The sequence below is a fragment of the Sinocyclocheilus rhinocerous genome, unplaced genomic scaffold, assembly GCF_001515625.1.
Source record: "Sinocyclocheilus rhinocerous isolate Xijiao unplaced genomic scaffold, SAMN03320098_v1.1 scaffold556, whole genome shotgun sequence".
Taxonomy (NCBI): Eukaryota; Metazoa; Chordata; class Actinopteri; order Cypriniformes; family Cyprinidae; genus Sinocyclocheilus; species Sinocyclocheilus rhinocerous.
Window position 1 is genome coordinate 349,736 of NW_015631074.1, and position 23,170 is coordinate 372,905.

The 23,170-nt window shown below is 35.5% G+C and overlaps 2 protein-coding genes across 3 annotated transcripts in view; both read right to left on the minus strand.

Annotated features, from left to right (window-relative positions):
- Positions 1-14,834, minus strand: part of LOC107741542 (prolyl 3-hydroxylase 2) — a 57,648-nt gene extending 42,814 nt beyond the window's left edge. The window contains exon 1 of the mRNA XM_016554296.1: positions 14,227-14,834. Coding sequence (XP_016409782.1) covers positions 14,227-14,634 — 408 coding nt within the window. The 5' untranslated portion in view covers positions 14,635-14,834. The remainder of the gene's footprint in view (positions 1-14,226) is intronic.
- Positions 14,835-16,475: 1,641 nt separating this feature from the next.
- LOC107741537 (claudin-1-like) lies at positions 16,476-22,589 on the minus strand. Of its 2 annotated transcripts, XM_016554290.1 has the most exons (5): positions 22,451-22,589; positions 18,811-18,960; positions 18,570-18,734; positions 17,378-17,459; positions 16,480-17,276 (listed from the first exon to the last, which is right to left on the minus strand). In XM_016554290.1, exons 1-5 carry the CDS (start codon positions 22,515-22,517, stop codon positions 17,117-17,119), a joined length of 624 nt encoding a protein of 207 aa, XP_016409776.1. In that variant the 5' UTR covers positions 22,518-22,589; the 3' UTR covers positions 16,480-17,116. The 2 variants fall into 2 exon arrangements, with proteins under 2 accessions (XP_016409777.1, XP_016409776.1); XM_016554291.1 differs by lacking the exon at positions 22,451-22,589 and having other exon boundaries at positions 16,476-17,276; positions 18,811-19,021.
- Between the last annotated feature and the right edge of the window lie 581 nt (positions 22,590-23,170).

Sequence of the window (23,170 nt, forward strand, 5' to 3'; positions counted from 1 at the left end):
ATGTCACAAACCAAAAAACAGAAACGCCGCCCTGCCTCTTTAATTACTGAGAACATTGTTTCCCATGACGCGCACTCCACAGACGCTCCGCGTCTTTAACTGCCGAACACATTGTTTTCCACGACTGTACGCGCACTCGCGTCTTTGATAAATGTGCACATTGTTTTGTCTGACTGTACATGTACCGGCAGCGCGCAGCTCCTGCCGCCACTAAATTACATTATATTTGTCCCATATTGTCATTAATATACATACTGACTTCAACTTGGACCACTAAATAAATAGACTGCTATTGTTATGTAAGTATGAGGGTTAGATTATTTAGTGTACAGGTCATTTCAAGAGTGATAAACAAAGTGATAGAAAATATTTTCATGCATTTTAAATGTTTAAAAATGCGGAAACCACTCATTGCATCACACCATCTCCTGACTGCATTATTATTTGTAAAATAGGGGCTTTATGCAGTGTGTGTATACATGGTTATAAGTATAATATTTCATTAATTTAGGGAAATGAACAAGTGTCTTAGCCCTCAAGGGACTATTTGGCCAACCCGCTTATTCCTGCTTGAAAAGCAAAATGTTAATGATAGTGTAAAAAAACATCAACTTTGAAGCACATACATTACTCAACATTACTTACTACCTTCCAGCAACACTACATTCAATTAAGGTAAAATAGTAAAAAAATAATAATAGTTCATTTAAATGGAACCGGAATAGTTAGGCAAAACTGGAACCGGAATCGGAACCGGAAAATTTCTAACGATACCCAACCCTAATAATAACCCACAAAAACCATTAGCATTACAATACTTATTGTAATACTTATACAATACTTATATAGTGTACGAATACAGTTGAAGGCAAAGATAAACGTTTTTTATAAACAAGGACTGAAACTTTAGCCTGTCCTAAACCTGCAGTGCTTTGCAGGAGAGCTTTCTCAAACATGTCAAATCTCATTGAGACACCAGAAGTTTGAGGCCATGAGAGCCTTGGTGAACTCAAGTTAAAGGACTCTGAGATTCTGGTGTGTTTCCAACTGACAGAACAATGATTAAAAACACACCAGGACATGAAACACCAGATTCCAGCACTTCTTTTGTGCTAACATGGTGTGAGAATAAGCACTCAAATTGATGTGAAACCCTCTGTGGCTCTGTTACAAAGTTTGGAAATTCATAGAAATGGTCTTCGAAGAAGGAAATTCTGCCTGCAGCATCAATGAGATCACAAAAACTTTTATAATACCTTTCCAGCAGCATCCTGGGATGAAGGTAGCTCCTGTTAACTACAAGGTGACCATGCATGCAACCAAGGTAGGAAATGGGATACTAATACTTTTAGGTGTTTTTGCTGCGGGTTGTAATATGTCTTGCAGAAAACAAGTGATAGAACACCTCATATGCATGTTTGAGCAAAAAGAACCAATGGTTCCCATTGACAAGCACATACATCTCTACCATAATTTTTCTGAAAGGACTAATAAGAAAGAATGTCCAGCATTTGCAGTGTTGTAAGTATACAACCAGCCGACTAAGAGACTTGAGTATTAAGAGAACTCCATAAACCAAAGCGGTCTCAAACTGGTAATTTCATACGCACACTCCAGCTCTTTAATTGATGCCACATGCCAAATAACTCTATCAGTGGACACACTTGAGGCACGTGTAACCCATGAACCCCCTGCAGGGTTCATATGTGTTCCTCTAGGCCTGGACTACTATCAGCCAGCCATCTGCTCTAAATACCCACAGAACAAAGCAAATTTCATCAACGCCGCCTATAAAAATTCCTTCTTCATGAAGATATAGCCAGAGCCACCACGCAGAGCTCCCAACTAGTCATTAAAATCTTTATTTGTATCACCGTTGGCTTAGAAACTGTTTGTAAAGTTCTCTTTGGAAGGATCAGAAAGGGATGGACCAAATATTTACTGATATCAAGCCAATATCCAGGTTCTGTGTGGAGCGGTAAGACATTATGAAGAGTGTACACAACTTTAAATGCCAACTGATAGTGCTCTGGAAGACTGTTCCAGATGGTTTGGAAACAAAGTAAACCCCTTCTTCACATTACAAACAGCTGCAGTTGTCTCAGACACATGTCTCAATGTATTGCCCATGATAATGACATTAAAACCACAAAGTCCAATATGATTCAAATGTACCCTGCTTGATATAATAATAGAGTGAACATTTGTAAATCAAAAACAGATTTATAAACAATGCTTTCTGCTTTGAATTTTGCACCACACTTCACATCTGTGTCATCAATCATCATAATCTTTAGGAACCAGAATCTGACACGGTATCAGCGATTTTCTTTGAAATTAAAGATCTCGTTATTCTTTCTTAATGCACATATAAGAACAAATGACTTAGGGAAGCGAGGGAACGATTAATCTTAAAAGACAAGTTCCAGGTTCAAAACAAGTTCGACAGCAGCTGCAACCACATCTGTACATTAATTTGACTAGTCCCTCCGTTTGCCTAAACAAACAAAGATCGTGTTTACAGTAATGCATTTACACAACTAATGTTCAGCGGTCTGTAGCTGGATGATCTTTGTGTTGATGTTTTGATGAAGCGCCTGCGGTTTCTACTGCTATGACAGCACAGATAAAATATGCTTTAATGGAACAAAAGTTGCAGGTTTAACCTGCATCTCAATACTGTGCCTTTCCAAAAAGCCCCTATTGAGTTTCTATGTGTGAAGATTTAACATTGAAGACCACTCAAGAGTAGCCAAGAGAATAGTCAAAAAAAAAAAAAAAGAATTTCCGTTGTTTTATTGCACACAATTCAAGCACGAACAAGTGACTTCAAAAGCCAACAAGTGCTGGAATCTCCCTCTCTGCAATTTACTAAGGTGATTTGATAATTCCACAGAAGTTGCAAAAAACAAATAGAGTAATTGTGGTCGGGAGGTGTGACCCCCAAGCTGAGAAATGATTGGTGGAAATTTCAGTTGGGAAACATGTTTATGGCAGAGTTGAGGAAAGTAATGATTAAAGCGATGTTGAGCACGCCCATGACAAGAACGTACAAGAAAATGAACAAGATGCAAATACCAAATTGACTTTTCCATATTAAGGCCTGGAAAAATAAATGACACGAGAATTGTAGTCTTTAGGGCAGTTCATAATGTAACATGGGACATGACCTGAGCTTCCACAGTTCATGAATCACACTTACTTCAGTTTCCACAGTTTAGTGGTCGACGTCACAGGGTCTGTGAATGGAAGCCCTGTTTCTTCAACTACTGAACCAGCAGGCTAGAATGTGGCTTCCAGCAATTATACACGAGTCACATCCTGCGGGAGCCTGAGTCTTCACGACTATTAGCCGACATCATCATCTCAGCAGACATGCTGAGACTACACACTGTCTGTGTTTAAAGTTGTCTACCACAAGTGTAGGAACGTGTACTTTCATTTGTTAAATGATACCAAACCCCGGATGATTTTCACATGTACTCTGCACATATCTCAGCATGCTTACACTACACCAAGACAACCAAAAAAACTAGACAGGTTCTGTAAAATAATATTTGCCTACGATAGCATAATCTGGGGGGGGGGAGACAAATCTTAAATCTTAGCCTGTAAATCCTGACTTATTTTTAAGAAAAAATGTGTATTTGTACTCTGGTTTCATGTGGTTTTGAAAAAAAATGTAAACCATTTTATAGTAATTTCAATGATATTTTACAACCTGAACTAACTTTTTCTTTCCATAAAAAATTATAATTATCTGATATTTTATTTGAGACTTCCTGACCTTCGCATCCAGTCATGAAGGACTGCAGGTGTCCTCTTTTTGACATAATGTCCTTTTTATGTCCCCCCCCCACCAATAAGCAAAATGTTATGCTTCTCTTAACATGCACCACTAACATGAAATGCAGATACAATGAAACAGCACTCAGTGGTGTGGCGCTCACACGTCCAACTTTCCAGGAAAGTACTCCGACACGTTTCAACGCTGGAGAGACTAATGAGGTTTATTTATGTAGCGAACCTGAGACCTCCTCAGTTTTTAGTCAAATCCCACAAGATTAAATACATGAGAGAGTGAAAGTGCAGGGCAAAGTGATTAGAAAGCCAATAAGCTCTCCAGTGTAACCATTCGCCAACAATGGAGCAGTGTACTTTACCCCACTCACCATACATCTGACCTTCAGTAGAGGTCTGAAGAGTTGAGACTGAAATCAGGCCTCCCCATTGGGCCGTCTAAAAATCCTGAGTTCATACTGAGCAATTGTCTTAAACTTAAGCGGTAAAATGGAAGAAAGTACATTTAAACCAACAGAAGAACTTCAAACAAACTGTTCCCAGTGAATTATTGCATAAGCAAATAACATATATGCTGCATCCCAATTCGCATACTATCCGTCCTAAATAGTATTCGAAAATAGAATTAGTATGTCCCAAATCATAGTATGTTTAAAAAAGTATGGCAAAGATTCCCGGATGGTCTACTACTTCCGGTTAGAATTGTAAGTGCAGATCGACGCACACTCTAACGGCTAATATTGCCCACAACACATTGCGTTTGGTCATTAACTTTTAAATGCATCATTATGCAAACACATGAGCAGAGTTCTCGGCATGATAGACCGGCAGATCAACGTACCTCTTAATTTCCCTCCAATATGATAGGAAATCAAATTACACGAAATCTGGATGATGTTAACTGTGATAAGATGATTGACAGGGCAGTTTAAACAGTGACAGAATGTACGTAACTAAGCAACAGAGCGTAAAGACGCAGTTATGACGAAGTAGTATGTCCCAAAGCTTGCCTACTATTCTTCTACATACTCAAAAGTATGTACTTTTTCTTCACAAAAAGAGTACATATTTTTAGGGCATAGTATAAGTAGGCGAATTGGGACGCAGCAATAGTGTCAATAAAATGAGCAATGAAAGATCTCATCATCTGGCAAAAAAACTGGGCAATGACTTGGATAGGATTATGATTGTGTCCAAAAAACGACATGACTGAATGTTTTTCCGCATTCGCATGTGCTCCTGACATCCAACCCTCCTTCCAACAGTGCTCTACATCCCCATATGACAGCACACTAGCATGCCGCTCAGGTACTTGTTGACGACAATGTGAGCAGTGATTTACTGTGGAGGTGTCCTGTTACAAACAGATGCAGACATGTAGTGGAGTTTGTTCCAAGTCATTGCAGGGCCCTGGAAAATAAAGCCAACTTTTGCTTGTCATTTATGAAAGAGACAAAGAAGACGTGCTGTAGATGAGGAGATGAAAGAGATGAAGGAATGAACATCTTAAGAAAAAAAAAACTGTTTAAAACTTGTGTAGTAGATTGTGTTTTTTGTTTTTTTTCATTGCTGTGGACGGTGTGTGGCCCAAGAGGTTATGCTGAATTACTGCAAGTAATAAAAAGACACATGTAAATAATGCATACTTTACTTGCCATGACGTATTTAGTGCAAATAAGACTTACTTTTATGGGTGTCTATGGGTTAAAAAAAAAGTTTTTGTGGAACGCAAAAGGAGATGTTTGCAGAATGTTCTTGCTGCTCCTTTCTGAGGCCGTCGTAAAGAACAAGAAAAATAGTCCAAGTCTTCTATAGCCAAACAATAGCTTTGTGTGTTATTTCATTTGCGTATTCTTGGCATGCCAATGACATCAAACACCATTTAAGTAAATGACTACTTAAATGTTGGCATATTCCACATAAAAACTATCATATGACTACAAAAAACTTGTATAATGCATAAGTAATAAAGACTGCTTTTATGGTACTTTTGGAGCATCTCTTGTGTAAAAGAAGTACACTTTAGTATACTTTTTATTTAAAAAAAGAGTACTTGTTACAAAAATAATATACTTCAAACGAATATATTTAATGTTTTCAGACACTTAACAGCATGTTAATTCAAATTTAAGTAAATGTATTATAGTTTGTATTAAATACATTTCTATTAAATGCAGAATTTTAGACTTTTTTGACCCATTTAAGTTTTTTGTAAATTGATAATTACTTCTATATGGAAATATAGTTTGCTGAATGTACTGACCAGCATTTATGACTAAGTAAAATATATTTTGATGGCATTTCTATTGAAACCTGTATGTCATGTATTTAAATATTTTTGTAATTACTCATTAAATTGCACTTTAGTACATTTAAATTATCTTAACTTTAAAATCTCATTTGCGAAAGAAGTTGTCGTGTTACGAATCTGCATTTTGGCGGATAATAGCTTATATTATATATGGCTTGTCTGTTGCATGGCGTACATGGATATTTAGCGTTTTTGACAACATACAACAACTGCAGAGGAATCTGGACATAACCAAAATAAAGTCAGATGAAGATGCCGATGACTCCAGACCCGGACAATCTCATAAAGGTGATCCGCAAGACGCTCCATTAGCAGCTCAGTCTTTTACATTTATGTCAGGAAAAGGACCATTTACAACCAAATGTAATGTAATGCACACAGAACAAAACCTGGAAATATATTTCAGAATATAAACTGCTTAATCAGCCATTTTCAGTAAGATTTAACGTTACTAAATATGTTTTTGTGTGCCTGCTTTTGTGCGTTTAACTTGAATCATGTCCAATAGCTATCTGTTTTAAAGCAGTGGGGAAGTCACTCGTTGATTTGCTTAAAGTTTACTTTGCGATTCTGTTGGCAAACATGTTTATAGTGCATTCTATTCGACGTGTTTATTGCTAGCGCTGCAAAAATAGACAGCGCAGCCTTTACAAGTAATTTGCGTGCAATGTATCTGGTTGCCATGGCAACCTCACGCGCTTGCTGCGGCTCTAAGAAATCAGTAAAACCGCTTAAATGGTACACGGAGTGTGAATTTGTACGTTTTCTACAGAAATGCTCAAATGTTTTTAAAAGTTTGACTGACCAAATCGACTGGCTTGGTTTCAAGTTCCCCAAGTTCAAACGTCAAGCTACGCCTATGCTGGTGTCATATGTTTTAGCTGTATGGGAAAAGAGCAGCATGGACATTCTGCAAAACATCTTTTACTTCCTAAGGACAAAAGTCAAAAAAAAAAAGAGTGAGAACTGAATTTTAATTTTCGAGCGAACGATTCCTTTAATTCACTGTGTCTGCCAGATACTACATGCAAGATTAAGAAGGTTAAAACTGGACATGGTCTCAGATGACCAAAATAGAAATGATTTCCTCTTCACTGACACACGTGCACCAAATGCAGAGCTATTATTTTGATGGATTTCCTGTCACTTTTCTATGCAGGCAGAGGTGCACTGCAAAAAAATAAAAGCGTTTGCTCTAAATATGAATAAACACACTTTAACAGATACAGAAACCACAGTGGGTCCCTTGAGTTTCAAGACGACCTTTTACCACACTATGACGACTTTGCTCTCAGAAAACCAGCTGTCTTCAAATTTTTGATAAACATTTGTAATACTAAACACTGTTCTTCATAGACTCAGAAGGAAGCCATAATTTAATTCAAAATAAGCGCAAGAGAAGCCAAGTGTGATAGAGGAACACTGTTCCAGACACTGTTTGTCAGAGCAAACAGATGTTTGCTTGGCTGCCGCATCGCGTTTTCCACTCTTTCTCAGGCTTTGCCAAAATTCCCCCAAGAGTCTTTTCATTCATCAGCTTTGCCCAACAGCTCTAGGTCTTTCCTGTGACCCCGCAGGACTCCTAAAACCAAGGCAAGCCAGGCTATTCTATCTTTATGGAGTCGCATTATATCTAACGCAGTTTAACGAGGGCCTAAATCAAAGAAGATCCACCGATAAAGTGGAATATGCGACGTAAATCAAGACTTGTACTGTATATCAGCGAGCTGGAGTTGCTATCTAAACCAAAGACTTGTTGTTTATCTCCACTCTCTGTCAAGTACAAAATTCTGGCTTGTGATCTGGAAAACAAAGCCCCCCGTGAGATACGCATCTGCTCGACGAAGTAGCTCGATCTTGCAGAATTTACAGTCTCTTGGAAGCGCACACGCAATTCAGTTGTCGTGTTTTCTTCATCGTAATCCCAGGCTGGGCCACTTACTGTGCAACGAAATAAGGCAATATGCCCACACATTCCTGCTGCGCTGGTATCCGCTTAGAGTCGGTCATGCAGAAAATGTTTGGCAGAGGAATTGTCATGCTGTCTGGCCTGAGTGTGTTGATGGGCACGAACCGAACCCCGCCGAGCGGCTGGGGAAACCCGACACACACACACACACACACACCCACACACACACAGGTGCACCGTTTGCTTAGTATTCAAGTGCTTGCATAGCTAGAATGACAAGCTTAGGTAGTAATTTAGCTTATTAAAAGGAAAACATATACGGTGGGGTTTTATCATAAACTATGACTGGATATCTTCTTAATCACTGTATATTAAATTCTGCCGAGTTGATGATGAGGAAAATAGGCTAATGGTGGAAAGAATGTGATACGATGCTGGCACAGTGCAATTCACAGGGTTTTTCCATGATGTTATCTGTTCTTGCATTGGTTGTATTACAATAGATATCGGTTGGGCTTTTTAAGGTTCTGAAAAGAATGAAAGACAATAACAGCGACACTGAGGTCACAGCTGGGACACTAAACTTCTGAGTTTCAAAATATATTATTTTAGAGACACAATAAATGATTTGGGGGAAAAAAAGACTATTTCCTTAATTACAAATTGATTAGGTCTACTAATAAAAGTGAGAAATGCATAGTCTTTTTCACATTTAACAGTTAGATAGCTCAATATCAATATTAAATAAGAATATTAATTTCTAGAATTACCATGTTAAACTTCGTAGCAATATGATCACATAAATAATAATAATAATTTAAAACTTTGTAGCAGTATGATGGCATAAAAATAATAATAGTTTTAAATGATAAATTATTTTAATTATTTTGATTTTATTTTAATTTTAAATTATAAATTATTTAATTTTAAATTATTATAACTTAAAACTTTGTAGCAATATGATGGCATAAAATATTTAAATTTTATTTTCATTTAAATTATAAATGATTTTAATTTTAAATATTATAATTTAAAACTTTGTAGCAATATAATGGCATAAAATAATAATAATAATAATAATAATAATTATTATTATTATTATTATTTACAACTTTGTAACAAATTATGATGGCATGAATAAAAATAAAATTATTATTATTATTAATTTAAAACTTTGCAGCAATGTGATGGCATAAATAATAATATCAATGAGAAGAAGAAGAAGAATTGTTATTTAGTAAATACTGTGTCATTTTAACAGATATAGTTCAAAATAAAGATAATAATAATGCTTTACTAATAAATATTTGTAATCATTTTTTTTTTAATTCTAAAAGTTTTTATTGCTGTGGTCTAATAATAATAATTATTATTATTTGGTAAATAAAAACAACTTTAAAAACGTTAAAGTTGAAACCACTTAAATTTGTGATTATCTGCATATAGGCTCTTTGACACTTTAAATAATCATAAAATATTGGTTGTTGAGTAAAATAATAATTTATTTCGACTCCTGTTACCTGTCAACCTGTTACTGATTCAGTGATTAATTCAGTGCAAGATTCATCACACAGATTCAAACCGGTAACTTAAGGTGATTATTTTAAATCGTATTGAACAACTTTAAAAAGTCAGCTCAAAAGAGCTGTCTGTGCTTGAATCGGACTACACATCTCATGCTGTTTTTTTATGCAAGTCCGTGAGCACAATACAACAGCAAGATGTGATTTTGCAAAGAAAATTTTGCTTTTGTATCAAACCAAATTTAATTCAGACTGGTATTCATAACAGTAAAATATGACTCAGCAACGACAGTGTACAATGAAACATGGTGCAGAAAACCTGTCTGTCTGCCCCAGTTCACAATTAAAGTGAACCCTCAGTCGCTTTACACGTGACAATCTGTCCACAATGCGAGGAAAACAGGCATTTTTGCTGAGCTTTGATCTTTCTCTGATTGGTTCTTTTGATGCGAAAGGAACTAACCAATGACAGAGCAACAGGGGGCGCGACTGCTGGCACAAAACTCACCCTTTCATTACCCAAAACAAGCTGCTGCCTTTCCTTTCAGAACAGCAAACACACTTTAAGAGGAAAACAAAATATTTGCCTAGATAAATGCTGATTGACCGAGGAACACAAACACACAGACTTGTCAATGAAGTAACAGTTGGCGCCTGTTTCCCCTTCGTCCAGGCCGAAAAAAGCCTCATTATGCCAGGAATATGATGGGAAAGAGGGCCATGTGGTTAAAATATCAAAGAGCGGTGGAATGTTATATATTTTCACAAATATCACCCCATATATACACATATAGACATCTCTTTATGACACTGACCGAGCAGGAGCGCTGACAGGAATGTGTCTGATCTCTCGCCTGGTCATCGGTAGAACTGTGCCGACTTCATCTACTGAAGTCTAAACTACTGCTTTTCTCTCTCTATTAATCACTTTCTGTCCCTGGGCAAAGGCACGAGTCTGATTTGGCTCACACAGACCACCACTCTCAGAATGTCATGCTCTGTTCCCATCTGTCTGGACTGCTGTCCAAGCACTGTTTTAAATATCTCAATCATTTTAGGATTTTAAGTTGAAGACCGTTACGACATACAAAACACTCTCCAGAATAGTTGTCTGTAAGGGCCTATTGAATATTCAATACATTTTCAACCAAAAATGTAAATTTGCTGAACATGTACTCACCCTTAAGCCATCTAAGATATTGATGAGTTTGTTTCTTTATCAGAACAGATTTGGAGAAATGTATAATTGCATCACTTGCTCACCAATGAATCCTCTGCAGTGAATGGGTGCCGTCAGAATGAGAGTCCAAACAGCTGCTAAAACCATCACAATAATCCACACCAATCCAGTCCATTTTGTGAAACCAAAAGCTGCATGTCTGTATATATATATATATTTTTTTACCAGTGAACAAGTCATTTCGTCTGAATCAGGAGAGAAATATGCACAGATCAAGATAACTTATAAGCAAAAACATTTCTAAACAATTATGTTGGTGGATTTTGATGTGAGAGGACAATAGGGTAAGGACTTTTTAGCCAAATATATTTTAAAATATTTTTAGCCAAAAGCAACAGCTAAAGTTACTTTAATGATGTATTGTTTTTTTCTTTTTCTTTTTTTTTTTTTTACAAATATACAGCTTTTCACTTCACAAGATTAGGGTCATGTGGATTACTTGTGGATTATTGTGATGTTTTTATCAGCTGTTTGGACTCTCATTCTGACGGCACCCATTCACTTAGGATCCACTGGTGAGCAAGTGATGAAATGCTAAAGGTCTCCAGATCTGTTCCCATTAAGAAATAAACTCATCTACATCTTGGATGACTTAAGGGTGAGTAAGTTTTCAGCAAATTCTCATTTTTGGTTGAAATATTCCTTTAAAACATCAAAGCTCTGTATTTACAATATGACCCTGACAGCCTGCTAAAAACCCTAAAAGGTATCAACTACCTCACAACATTTACTATGGTAATATAGTTTCCACAAAAACTGAAAGAAAAAAGCATAAAAAAAATGAAATCGCATGTGGAAAGAAACTGAAATATTATGTAAAAACTTCTACAAATGTTGTAATATCTGTAAACCTGTAAAATATTTTTTTTCATTGATTAAAGAAGCTTACAGAATCTTTTTGTTGTTTTGTATAATATTCTTGATTTAGTGGTTTGTGAAAGTGGCTAATATAACATTACCACAGATTTACAACTTTACTTACGATGGTATTTTGCAGGAACTATTTTTTGGCTTTAATAGTCAAAAACTGTGTTTGGCCTCTCTTTGCAGTTACGTATCGCACACTTTAAACCCTGCGCCACTTGTAACATTAGGTTGGGGGAGGACTAAAATGCATGTGAATCGTTTGAAGGTGAGACCTGCAGACACAAACTTTCTAGAGTTTTCCTCTATGGAGTCAAAATAATGCCACATATATATGCAAAATAATAAAGTTTTGCAAAAGAAAATAAAGTTTTGCAAAAGAAAATAAAAGTATTGAGAAAAAATAAATGTGTTTTTGCAAACAAAAATAAAGAATTGCAAAAGAAAATGAAGTATTGCGAGAAAAAAAGAAGTTTTGCAAACAAAAATAAAGAATTGCAAAAGAAAATGAAGTATTGCGAGAAAAAAAGAAGTTTTGCAAACAAAAATAAAGAATTGCAAAATATAAATGAAACAGCACAAAAGCAATGATTTTGCAAGACATATTTTCCATGGCCATATCTACTAATTTATTTGCAACGCTGCTTTTATTTTGCGTTTCAGTCAAGTTTGAGCTTGCGATACCGTTTTCCCTTTGCGCTTCACGTTTCTGCGCGTCTCGCTTTCTGGCACTGTTTTGACATGGGGGTGGAGTCAAGGGACGGGGGCGTGTACAACAGTTTGGACTCTCATTCTGACGGCACCCATTCACTTAGGATCCACTGGTGAGCAAGTGATGAAATGCTAAAGGTCTCCAGATCTGTTCCCATTAAGAAATAAACTCATCTACATCTTGGATGACTTAAGGGTGAGTAAGTTTTCAGCAAATTCTCATTTTTGGTTGAAATATTCCTTTAAAACATCAAAGCTCTGTATTTACAATATGACCCTGACAGCCTGCTAAAAACCCTAAAAGGTATCAACTACCTCACAACATTTACTATGGTAATATAGTTTCCACAAAAACTGAAAGAAAAAAGCATAAAAAAAATGAAATCGCATGTGGAAAGAAACTGAAATATTATGTAAAAACTTCTACAAATGTTGTAATATCTGTAAACCTGTAAAATATTTTTTTTCATTGATTAAAGAAGCTTACAGAATCTTTTTGTTGTTTTGTATAATATTCTTGATTTAGTGGTTTGTGAAAGTGGCTAATATAACATTACCACAGATTTACAACTTTACTTACGATGGTATTTTGCAGGAACTATTTTTTGGCTTTAATAGTCAAAAACTGTGTTTGGCCTCTCTTTGCAGTTACGTATCGCACACTTTAAACCCTGCGCCACTTGTAACATTAGGTTGGGGGAGGACTAAAATGCATGTGAATCGTTTGAAGGTGAGACCTGCAGACACAAACTTTCTAGAGTTTTCCTCTATGGAGTCAAAATAATGCCACATATATATGCAAAATAATAAAGTTTTGCAAAAGAAAATAAAGTTTTGCAAAAGAAAATAAAAGTATTGAGAAAAAATAAATGTGTTTTTGCAAACAAAAATAAAGAATTGCAAAAGAAAATGAAGTATTGCGAGAAAAAAAGAAGTTTTGCAAACAAAAATAAAGAATTGCAAAATATAAATGAAACAGCACAAAAGCAATGATTTTGCAATACATATTTTCCATGGCCATATCTACTAATTTATTTGCAACGCTGCTTTTATTTTGCGTTTCAGTCAAGTTTGAGCTTGCGATACCGTTTTCCCTTTGCGCTTCACGTTTCTGCGCGTCTCGCTTTCTGGCACTGTTTTGACATGGGAGTGGAGTCAAGGGACGGGGGCGCTCGCAATACTTCATTTTCTTTTGCAATTCTTTATTTTTGTTTGCAAAAACACATTTATTTTTTCTCAATACTTTTATTTTCGTTTGCAAAACTTTATTTTCGTTTGCAAAACTTTATTTTCTTTTGCAAAATTGTATTTTCTTTTGCAAAAATGTATTATTTTGCATATATATGTGGCATTATTTTGACTCCATATTCCTCTGCTACAGTAGCTCTCAGAATTGCGTAACGAGCATTTCGTACCACAAATTTCAATTTTAATTTATTTACGAGGGCGACTAGCAGAAAACGAAGGCGGTGTGTCAAAAGCGTGTGAGCTGCTGCCTACACAGACAACTGGCCAGCATAGGCGCTTTTGACCGGTTTAATTTGAACGTTCGAATATAACAAGCATAAACATTTGATCCAAACATAAATGAACACGCCGAGATGATCGATTTGAATGACCTGAACATGCATAACGTTGACTAAAAATGTTCGATTTTTTGAACATAAATGACAAAACGTTTGATTCAAACGTTCGATTTGACATTCAACGCGTTTCATTCGAACGCACAATGTTCAATTCGAACGTTCGAACAGATATATATTGATGCTCAGAAATGTGCTCACATGATGCCCAAAATACTATGTGGGCACCTCACTGTACACTGTATGGAACCTTGCTCTGCCACGTCTATAAAACTTGTACTCACTTTTCTGTAGGCAAGTTGCAGGTAGTTATAGGGAATTCTTCGATTGAAATCTTGAATGGCATCCTCGCTAATTTTATGCATGGATTGGGCTCCAATCTTTCCCTCAATGCATTGATTTAAACAATGCCCTCTATAGAGGATCACTTCAAAAATCTTATCAGTCAGAAAGCTGTCAAAGCGATGCTGGTCACTGCATTTCAGCCTGCATCTGATTCTGGTCTGGCGCACTTCAGAGAAACTCTTCAGCGCGCTCTCCATGTACCGCACCACATTGCCATAGTCTCCTTTATAAAAAGCCTCCACTCCGTTATCATGAAGCAGGTCGAACGGTTCCAGGGTGGCCGATGACAGCAGAAGTGCCTGGAGGATACATGTCAAAAAGCCGTAGATTTTGGAGTTCACATCCATCTTCTGGAGCTGCTGCGTAATAGTGCGCAAAATAATGCGCTCTGAGAGTGATGAATAAACACAGTCCCGGCGGGTCTAGTGGATGTTACAGAGGAAACAGGCTAATGAAAGCGACGGCTTAACTACCGTTCTAAGCTTCGAGGCAGTTTCGTTGTCACTCATAATGAATGACCGATTACTGGGGACATTTTTAGCAATGACCCCCGTCCCTCCCATCCATTCTGTGCAGACTCCTCCCCTACAGCCCACACAAGAAGGAAATAACAATTGTTTAACATGACGGCTGTCTGACGTTTTATTTTTTTTTTGCGCAACGACATATTAGTGCTTCTGAAATTTAGAACTTAAAGAAGTACTAAAAAAAAACTTGTCTTGTCTCTATTACAGACAATAGGCTACACTGATTCACAGACATGACTTTCTAGTGAGATGATTCTCACAAAGCCCTCGAAAGCGAAGACCTCCTGTCGCCGCTTCAACATCTCCCTCTAGAGGATAGAAATCATACTGCAGCGCTCCTGAAATTCCACAATATTCAATAACGTTTATATCAACCAATACAACATCAAACGCTATTGTTTGACTAAAAACATTTTTAAATAAGTAAATGAGTATAAGGGATAATACAGTCAGGTGTTAAAGCTCCCGCTAATTTTGCAAATATTTTGCAACAACGTCAATCTATTTTAAGCATTGTATAAGAGACAGTTTCGGAATTTTTGACAGACTTGCCGCCAAATGAAACGCCTCCACTTTTACAAAATCCCGCCGCAAAAACAACCCAAGGAAGATTGACCTCTCATCTCAAGCGCTCCCTCCAGCGAGGCCTTTATCTATGTTTAGTGTGGATTGTTTACAGGTTATACAGCGTTAAGATTTCACACCCTACAAACCTACTGACCACGGCCTTTTATTTGACTGTGTAGGGCTGTCAAAGCCATACTTCTGAGTAGTTAGGCTATTTTAATTGAGTAACTTTCATTAAGATCATTTCCTGCACGCCATTTGTAATTTCCCTTACCAAAAAGTAGTATACTTCAAGTTTATTTTAGTAAGTATACTTAAGTAAAGTTCAAGTATATTTTTTAAGTACATAAAGCCCATTTCTGAGAAGTACATAAAAAGTAGACTAAAAGTATACTTTCCTATTTTTAGTTTAAAAGAAATATACTAATAGCACACTTGAATAAACTTCTTTTTCGTAAGGGTTGTGAAAAGAAAATAACTTAAAAAAAAAAAAAAACGTTTCCAACTTACTGTCGTTCTTTCTAACCATGTTTTTGTTTTCTTGCTTCAACAGACTAATAGTATTATTCTCAATGTATATTACAATGAATATTAAGATATTATTTATGATTATAAGTAGTAACCATTCGAGTCGCAAGGTGGCGCCAGTAAGACATTCAAACTTTCTCAGCATCACGGAGTGATATAAGACATGAAAGTAGACTACTACTACTACTACCAGAGACGGACAAAGTACACAACTCCGTTACTTGAGTGAAAGTACAGATACTGCTGGTCAAACATTACTCCATTACAAGTAAAAGTTGTAAAGACAGATTTTTACTTAAGTAAAAGTACAGAAGTACTTGCTTTTAAAAGTACTTAAGTACAATACTCAAGTAAATGTACTTACTGTCCGCCTCTGACTACTACTACTGGTATATTGCTGTAAAGAAGGATCAAAAATACAGTTAAGTATTTGTTTACTTCCACAGTTAGAGTCCGTTTCAGAGAGCAGCGTAATATAGGCCTAATTCGTGTATAAATATTAGGGTTACAAAATGTGGTGACATTATTTTTGCCTGACTATACAAGATGACACATTCATAGATATTAAATCTATTTCAAAACGAACGTGAAGTGACCTGGTATTAAAATAGTTTGATGTTGTAGGGTAAGAGGGCTAAAAACACTAAGGAAATAGAAGGAGGAAAATCTCATTCAGCGGTTACAAGCAGGGTTAACAACCAAGTGCATGTGGTGATAGTAAGCATTTATAATAATAATAAATAGATAAAGTACTGAAATGATTTAATCCTAAAACAGACAAGCATGAAATGCTGAAGCGGTCTTAATCTTGCATTGACATATATTCTACACTACATCACAGCTTAGAATATTCTTCATCTTTAAAAATACCTTAAAATAGTACAAATATCCCCACATTGACTGTAAAGCTATGACTGGGATATGACATAATCTTCCTCTGTGGTCAACTCTGAAGCAATCCCAGCCTTCTAGTTTTCTAATAGCTAAATTGACTCACAAACATCTAAACATACATTAAAAGTGGTTAAATCATATGGATATCGGTTAGTAAAAAGAACAATAACATATAATTAGATATAATATATCATTTTTTAAAAATGACTATAAAATAGTTTATTACTGTCATTTTCTTTCATGCACATACACAACATTTAACCGGTGTCTGACATTCAGGTGAAGTGTAGGTATTGAGATGGTCTCAGGATCATTAAACATAGTCTTTTTCAGGATTCCTGGAGACCGGATGCTTGCTGAGAATTTTGTTGGATTGTAGATGCGTCACGCTGCAGGCGCATAAGAGAATGCCTCCGAATAAACAAAGCACAGATGCAACAAATGCACCAATCAGAGATCTGCCGACCACATACCTGCAAAGACCCTCAGATAGTCAGTATTTAGATTCCAAAAGGCCACTGAATCATTGAATCTAATGAATATTAGAAACAATACGAAACAGAACAACACCTACCTCTCCGTCTCGGTGTCATTCTGAAAGAAATCTTCAACAATTCCATATATAAACCAGCTGGTTATGCCCAAAGCAAGAAGACCTGGTTAGGAAAGAAGAATGCGCATAATTCACTTAATTCTAAATGTAGAGGAGATTAGAGGCAATTGTATTATTTTAAATATAAGTTGAAATTTTGGCATGATTACTCCAGTTCAGAAATCATTCTAATATGCTGATTTGCTGCTCAAGTAACATTTATTATTATTATTATTATCATCCATTTTGAAAACAGTTGTGCTGCTTACTAATTTTATAGAAATCATTTTACTTTTTTTTGAAGATTTTTTTAGAAGGTTCAGAAGAATTTATATGAAATAAAAAACTGTTGTAACATTATTATGTCTTAACTGTTAGTTTCAGTCAATTTAACGCATTCTTGCTTAAAAGTATTAATTTCTTTAAAATTAAAAAAACAAAAAAACTAAACTTCTGAATGGTAGTGTATATGTAAAATATCTAGTATTTTTATTTGTCTTTGAGAAAAAGAAAGTTCAAAAGAGTTTATTTATTTGAAATAAAGATCTTTTGTAAAATGTCTTTGCTGTAATTTTTTGACTAGTTTAATGCAGTTTTTAAAAGGCAGTGTATATGTAAAATATAGTATATCCAGCTTTGACTAATACAATAATTTATTTGAAATAAAAATCTTTTGTAACAATATAATGTCTTCACTGTTACTTGTGGTTAAATTAATGCATCCTTGCTGAACAAAAGTATTACTTTCTTTAAAATTATAAAACGTTAGTGTATATGTAAAATGAGGAGTATTTTTATTCGTCTTTGAAAAATAGAAAGTTCAAAAGAATTTTTTTAGTTGAAATAAAAATCTTTTGCAACATTATAAATGTCTTTGCTGTCACTATTTGATCAATTTAATGCATCCTTGCTGAATAAAAATAATTTCTTTTAAAAAAAATGGTATTTGTATTCAGCAAATAAATGCTGTTCATTTAAACTTTCCAATCATCAATGCATGTATTTTCAAAGAAATATTAAATTAGTTGCTTTTAACATTCAAGTAACAACCTAGAAATACAATATAGCCTATACGAGTTTCAACTCAAAAGAATTTTTGATAGGATAAAAAAAATAAAAATAGTTTTCACTCCAGTTTCTAGCTCCAGTTTATTTGCGAACTTTTTGAACTCACCACCGCACACAGAAAGGATTCCTCCTAAGAAGGCAGCTCTATCCTTCGACTTCTCGTTCTCTTCTAAACATCTTGTACATCTGAGACCAGAAATGGCCACCAGCGCGGCGAGGCTTGAAAAGACGATGCTGGCGATCATGATTGCTCGGCCCACCCGGATTTCAACTGCAACAACACACAGCAGCGATTACAACAGAAGTCAATGGCAGAAGGATCCATAATCCACAGGACAGATACTCACAGGTCTGGTGAAGAAGAGAATTGTAACTTGTGCAGCGCACGTGAGACGAACTGTCCACTGAGCACTCCATCCACAGTCCTTTGTATTTGTCCAGAATCACAGTCTTGTCGTTGTCATGTCCAAGGATTTCCCATTCATTCGTAAATGTGCCTATAATGAGGCCACATGATCCAGTAATGGACAGAATATAACCAATGAGCTGAAGAGCCATGGATGGATTAGAAGACGAATGCAGTTTTCAGTCAGTAATAGTGTATGTGTCCACTGTACTGTAATGCAAGCTGAGAAATCCAGGCTGCTATTTATTATCATGCGAGTAGGTGTGAATCAACCGTCATGTCATTCGTGGACAGGACATTGGGTCAGATTTCCTTGAAAGTAGACGCTTTTTGATTGGAAAAATCTAGCTTGAACTTCTCTAGTTATAGGTGTGAAGTAGCAGTCGAAGTTTTGGGTTGGAAAACAGAAGGTTGTTGGTTCAATACCCTTAAAATCTGTCAATCCGGATAAATAAACTGTAACATTTTTATTTTGATGTACTAACATGAAGGAGGAAAGCGATGAGTAACGTTTCATGTGAAAGGACGTGTTGACATCCAAACTGCATAAATCAGCACATTCCTTCTGATGATTAATGCATCGTGATCTTGATCAATCTTACAGTTTGTTTCACACCTATTTACTCAGACAAATCCAAAAGATATATTTATCGTTTCCATTCATAATCATGTTCCCTCCTCTTTTTGGCTCGTGATTGTAACAGGAAACAAATGGGTGGGTTAGTGGGAGAATAGACACTAATATGTCGGGAAGTTCATGTCATCCACTAATCGTAACAGTGACTAATACTACTGTTGAAAAAAAATGGTTTATTTTATTTAGAGGCATTTTCATGTTTTTTTTGTTTTTTTTTTAAACATAACCCAAACCATTGAATGGTAGTATTTTCTGATTTCTGAAAGATCATGTGACAATGGAGACTGGAGTATTGATGCTGAAAATTCAGATTTGCATCACAGGAATAAATTACATTTTAACCATATTCAAATAGAATACAGCAAATAGATATTTCGCATTATTACTGTTTTTACTGTGGTATTGATTAAAGAAATGCAGCTTTGGTGAGCATAAGAGACTTCTTTCCAAAAAAATAAATAAATAATAATAATCATACCAAACTTTTGACCGCCAGGCAGTATATATGCATATTTCATAAGATGTTACGTTGCAGGGTTGTTGTTTTTTTTTTTTTGAATCCGATTTCAACTTTCTTTTTGTTATGTGAAGGTTCAATTACAATAAACTGGGAAAGTTTTTAAAATGCCTTTTAAATCCGTTGTTAAACGTGTATTTTTGTAAAACACCTTAAAAATAAAGGTTTCAAAAAGTGAACAACTGCTTTTTGTTCAAACGCATGCAAAACTTGTAAGTGTGACATTAGGAGGAAAATGAGTTTTAAGAAACAGAAAGAAAGAAAACATGCCATAAATACAAGTGCAGATGTACTGTATGCTTTGGCTCTGGCACAAAAATGTATTCCTCAAGATGATGACTGTACAAACACACTATTTAGTTTCATCGCAGGAGTCATGTATTGCTGTAATACATTGCGATTTCATTCTGTTGGAAAGTAGCACATGTCTCCTCAATAAGCTACATGATTTGAAATCCCATTCATGTAAAGTTGTAAAAGGTCTTTTAAAAAACATATTAATAGTGCATAATGATAAAATCTAGTGCCATCTTGTGGTTCTTCCCTATACTGTCTGATTGAAAGCACATTATCAGTTCTCTCTTGAATTAGTTCCATCCAAAAATGAAAATTCTGTCATCATTTACTCACCTTCCACTTGTTCCAAACCTGTATGCATTTCTTTCTTCCGTTAAGCACAAAAGAAGATGCTTTGAAGAATGTTGGAAACCAAACGGTTGAGGTAGAGATTGACTTCCATAGCATTTCTTGATTTATTTATTTACAGTATGAAGTCAATGGCTACCATCAACTGTTTGGTTACCAACATTCTTTTTTAAATATTTTTTTCTGTGCTCATACAGACCCATACAGGATTGGAACGACACGAGGGTGAGTAAATCATTTTTGGGTGAACTATCCCTCTAGGCAAGCATTATAAAAATCTGCATATTTGAGAGTGGATGAAAATGACTCATATTATACAACTAAAGACCTGTTAATACATAGAACAAAAACTATAGTGGGGTCCACACCAACAGATATTTTATTATTAGTTATATTTTATCCTATGCCACTTCAAATGCTCAAGCTTTAAGAATCCACTAAAATCCAGTCCAAAAATATAAGTAACAAAAATGTCAATATAGGTTGACTTATATAGTTTAGAATAACATATTTATTTTATTTACTTTATTTAAAACTATTAAGTTGCACAAATGCTAATGAAATAAATTTAACTATAATTAAAAAATATATAAAGTATAAATATAGCTACTTAATATATTACATTAATACCATTTATATAATAATTATTCAATATTTGACATTTTTAAATATTTGATTTTACGTCAGTTGTATCATTAGACATTCCCATCAAGCACAGGGTTAATTCAGGATAATTAAGCCATTTTACCCCAAGTCACCTCAATGGCAAAAAGTGTCCCAATTTACATAAATTCACCGTATATCACAATAATATTATGTACTAAAGATATTATAAAGTGCAGCCGGCTAAACCTTCAAACATCAGTTACGCTTTCATGTCATAAGTCCCAGCATGTGCCCTAGGACCGCCGCTCTCAAACCTGTCAGATGTCATTCCTGGAAACACAGCCTGAGGCCCAACGACACATAACTATGGGAATGTATGTAGCTTTCTCTCTTTTTAAATCACACGCATAACACTATTCAAATGTGGAGTTTATATGAGGGATTTTCTGAGGGAGCAGTACTTGCACTACAGTATTTTACTTGCAGGCTACTTGTAGGCCCTACTATAAAAATGGCAGATAAACAGTGTCACAGATTTGACACGTTTTTTTGGTAAAATCAACCTAAAAATAATCACATTTATAGTTCCCTCTGCATATTAAGATGAGAAAAAAACTATTTTAACGTCACACACTTCAGCTTTAAGTAGGACTCGAGTTCGACTCTCTGCAAAAAGCAAAATAACCAACAGGTTGGACTTATTTTCAAGTAGCCTGATCGGTATTTATTTTTTTATTCAACAGAATATGTTTTTACACGCATATCCAACCTGTTTGAGTTTAATTAGCACTGACTCGACACACCCTCATGTGACCACCTGTACCGGTTTTTCCTGAAGATGTGCCGCAGGCTTATCGGCCCAAAAAGGGTAAATGACGAGAATTAAAGCAAAGCCTATAGAGCTACATTCACACCTGCGCGCCGACACACCTAAACCTCGCTGACACTTTTAGGAGAAAGTGTCGAGGGGAACGCTTTGAAACCGTTCGGAGGTTGTCAGCGCTGAGTATTGGGTGTGTAGATACCCATGTTTCGAGACGAGACGAGCGCTTGGACCGTTTCTCTCAGGTAAGCAACTGTCATTATTACTGAGGGGAGCAGTTTGCGTTACTGACAGACACTTTAAGTAAAGTGTAGTTCAATGTGGTATTAAATACGATAAAAATGTCAACTTACAGTTCAATACACCGCTTAGGTGTTCACGTATGGCGCGTTCTTGCGGTCCTTCGTGGTTTTTACACATAAACACCTCTCACATGCACCAGTGTGGTAGTTGTGTCGCGTCTCACAGTGCGATACGTTTTTAAGATGGCGTGACAAGTTCACCTTTTAAAAACGCTGCTGTCTTGTTTTTAAAGACTCTTATCTATCTGAAAAATAGTAAACAACGTGATTTTCAATTATTTTTTCTCAGATTTAACAAAAAAAAAAAGACTCAAAGGCATCCGTAGTTTAATACTTTGTTATTTTTTTAAATAATATTTTTGATATAGTAGACTAATACTATATTTTTAATAGGCTACTATAAATTAATTGATTTAGCTAACATGTGACAATTCAAACGACAATTCTAATAGTTAGGGTACATTTAACATCGAAAGTATTTGAATATGTAATTTAGGTATAGCACAGTACCCATTTATCAATAAATCTCTAATTTACTTTTAATTGTTGTATTTCACTGCATTTGTTGAATTTTCAATGCGATTAATCCATTTTAAAAGTAGCCTGCAAATATTCCATATGTAATAAAGCATGTATGATTATTTTACACAAACTGTGAAAATTGTATTAAGATTGAAAGCGTTTTTATAATATACATGTTGAAATAAAACCGAAAGTTTTTGCTAAATTATTGCACACTGCAAGATAGCTTGGCTACTGCTTGAAATTTAA

Bases quoted from the DNA above. Each gene is read 5' to 3' on its own strand.
- LOC107741537 (XM_016554290.1), bottom strand. From the start codon at position 22,517: ATGTGTAAAAACCACGAAGGACCGCAAGAACGCGCCATACGTGAACAC. The intron at 17,460-18,569 runs GTGAGTTCAAAA...TTTCCTAACCAG, and splicing joins AATCCTTTCTGTGTGCGGTG to GTCTTCTTGCTTTGGGCATA. The intron at 17,277-17,377 runs GTAGGTGTTGTT...GGGTCTTTGCAG, and splicing joins AATGACACCGAGACGGAGAG to GTATGTGGTCGGCAGATCTC.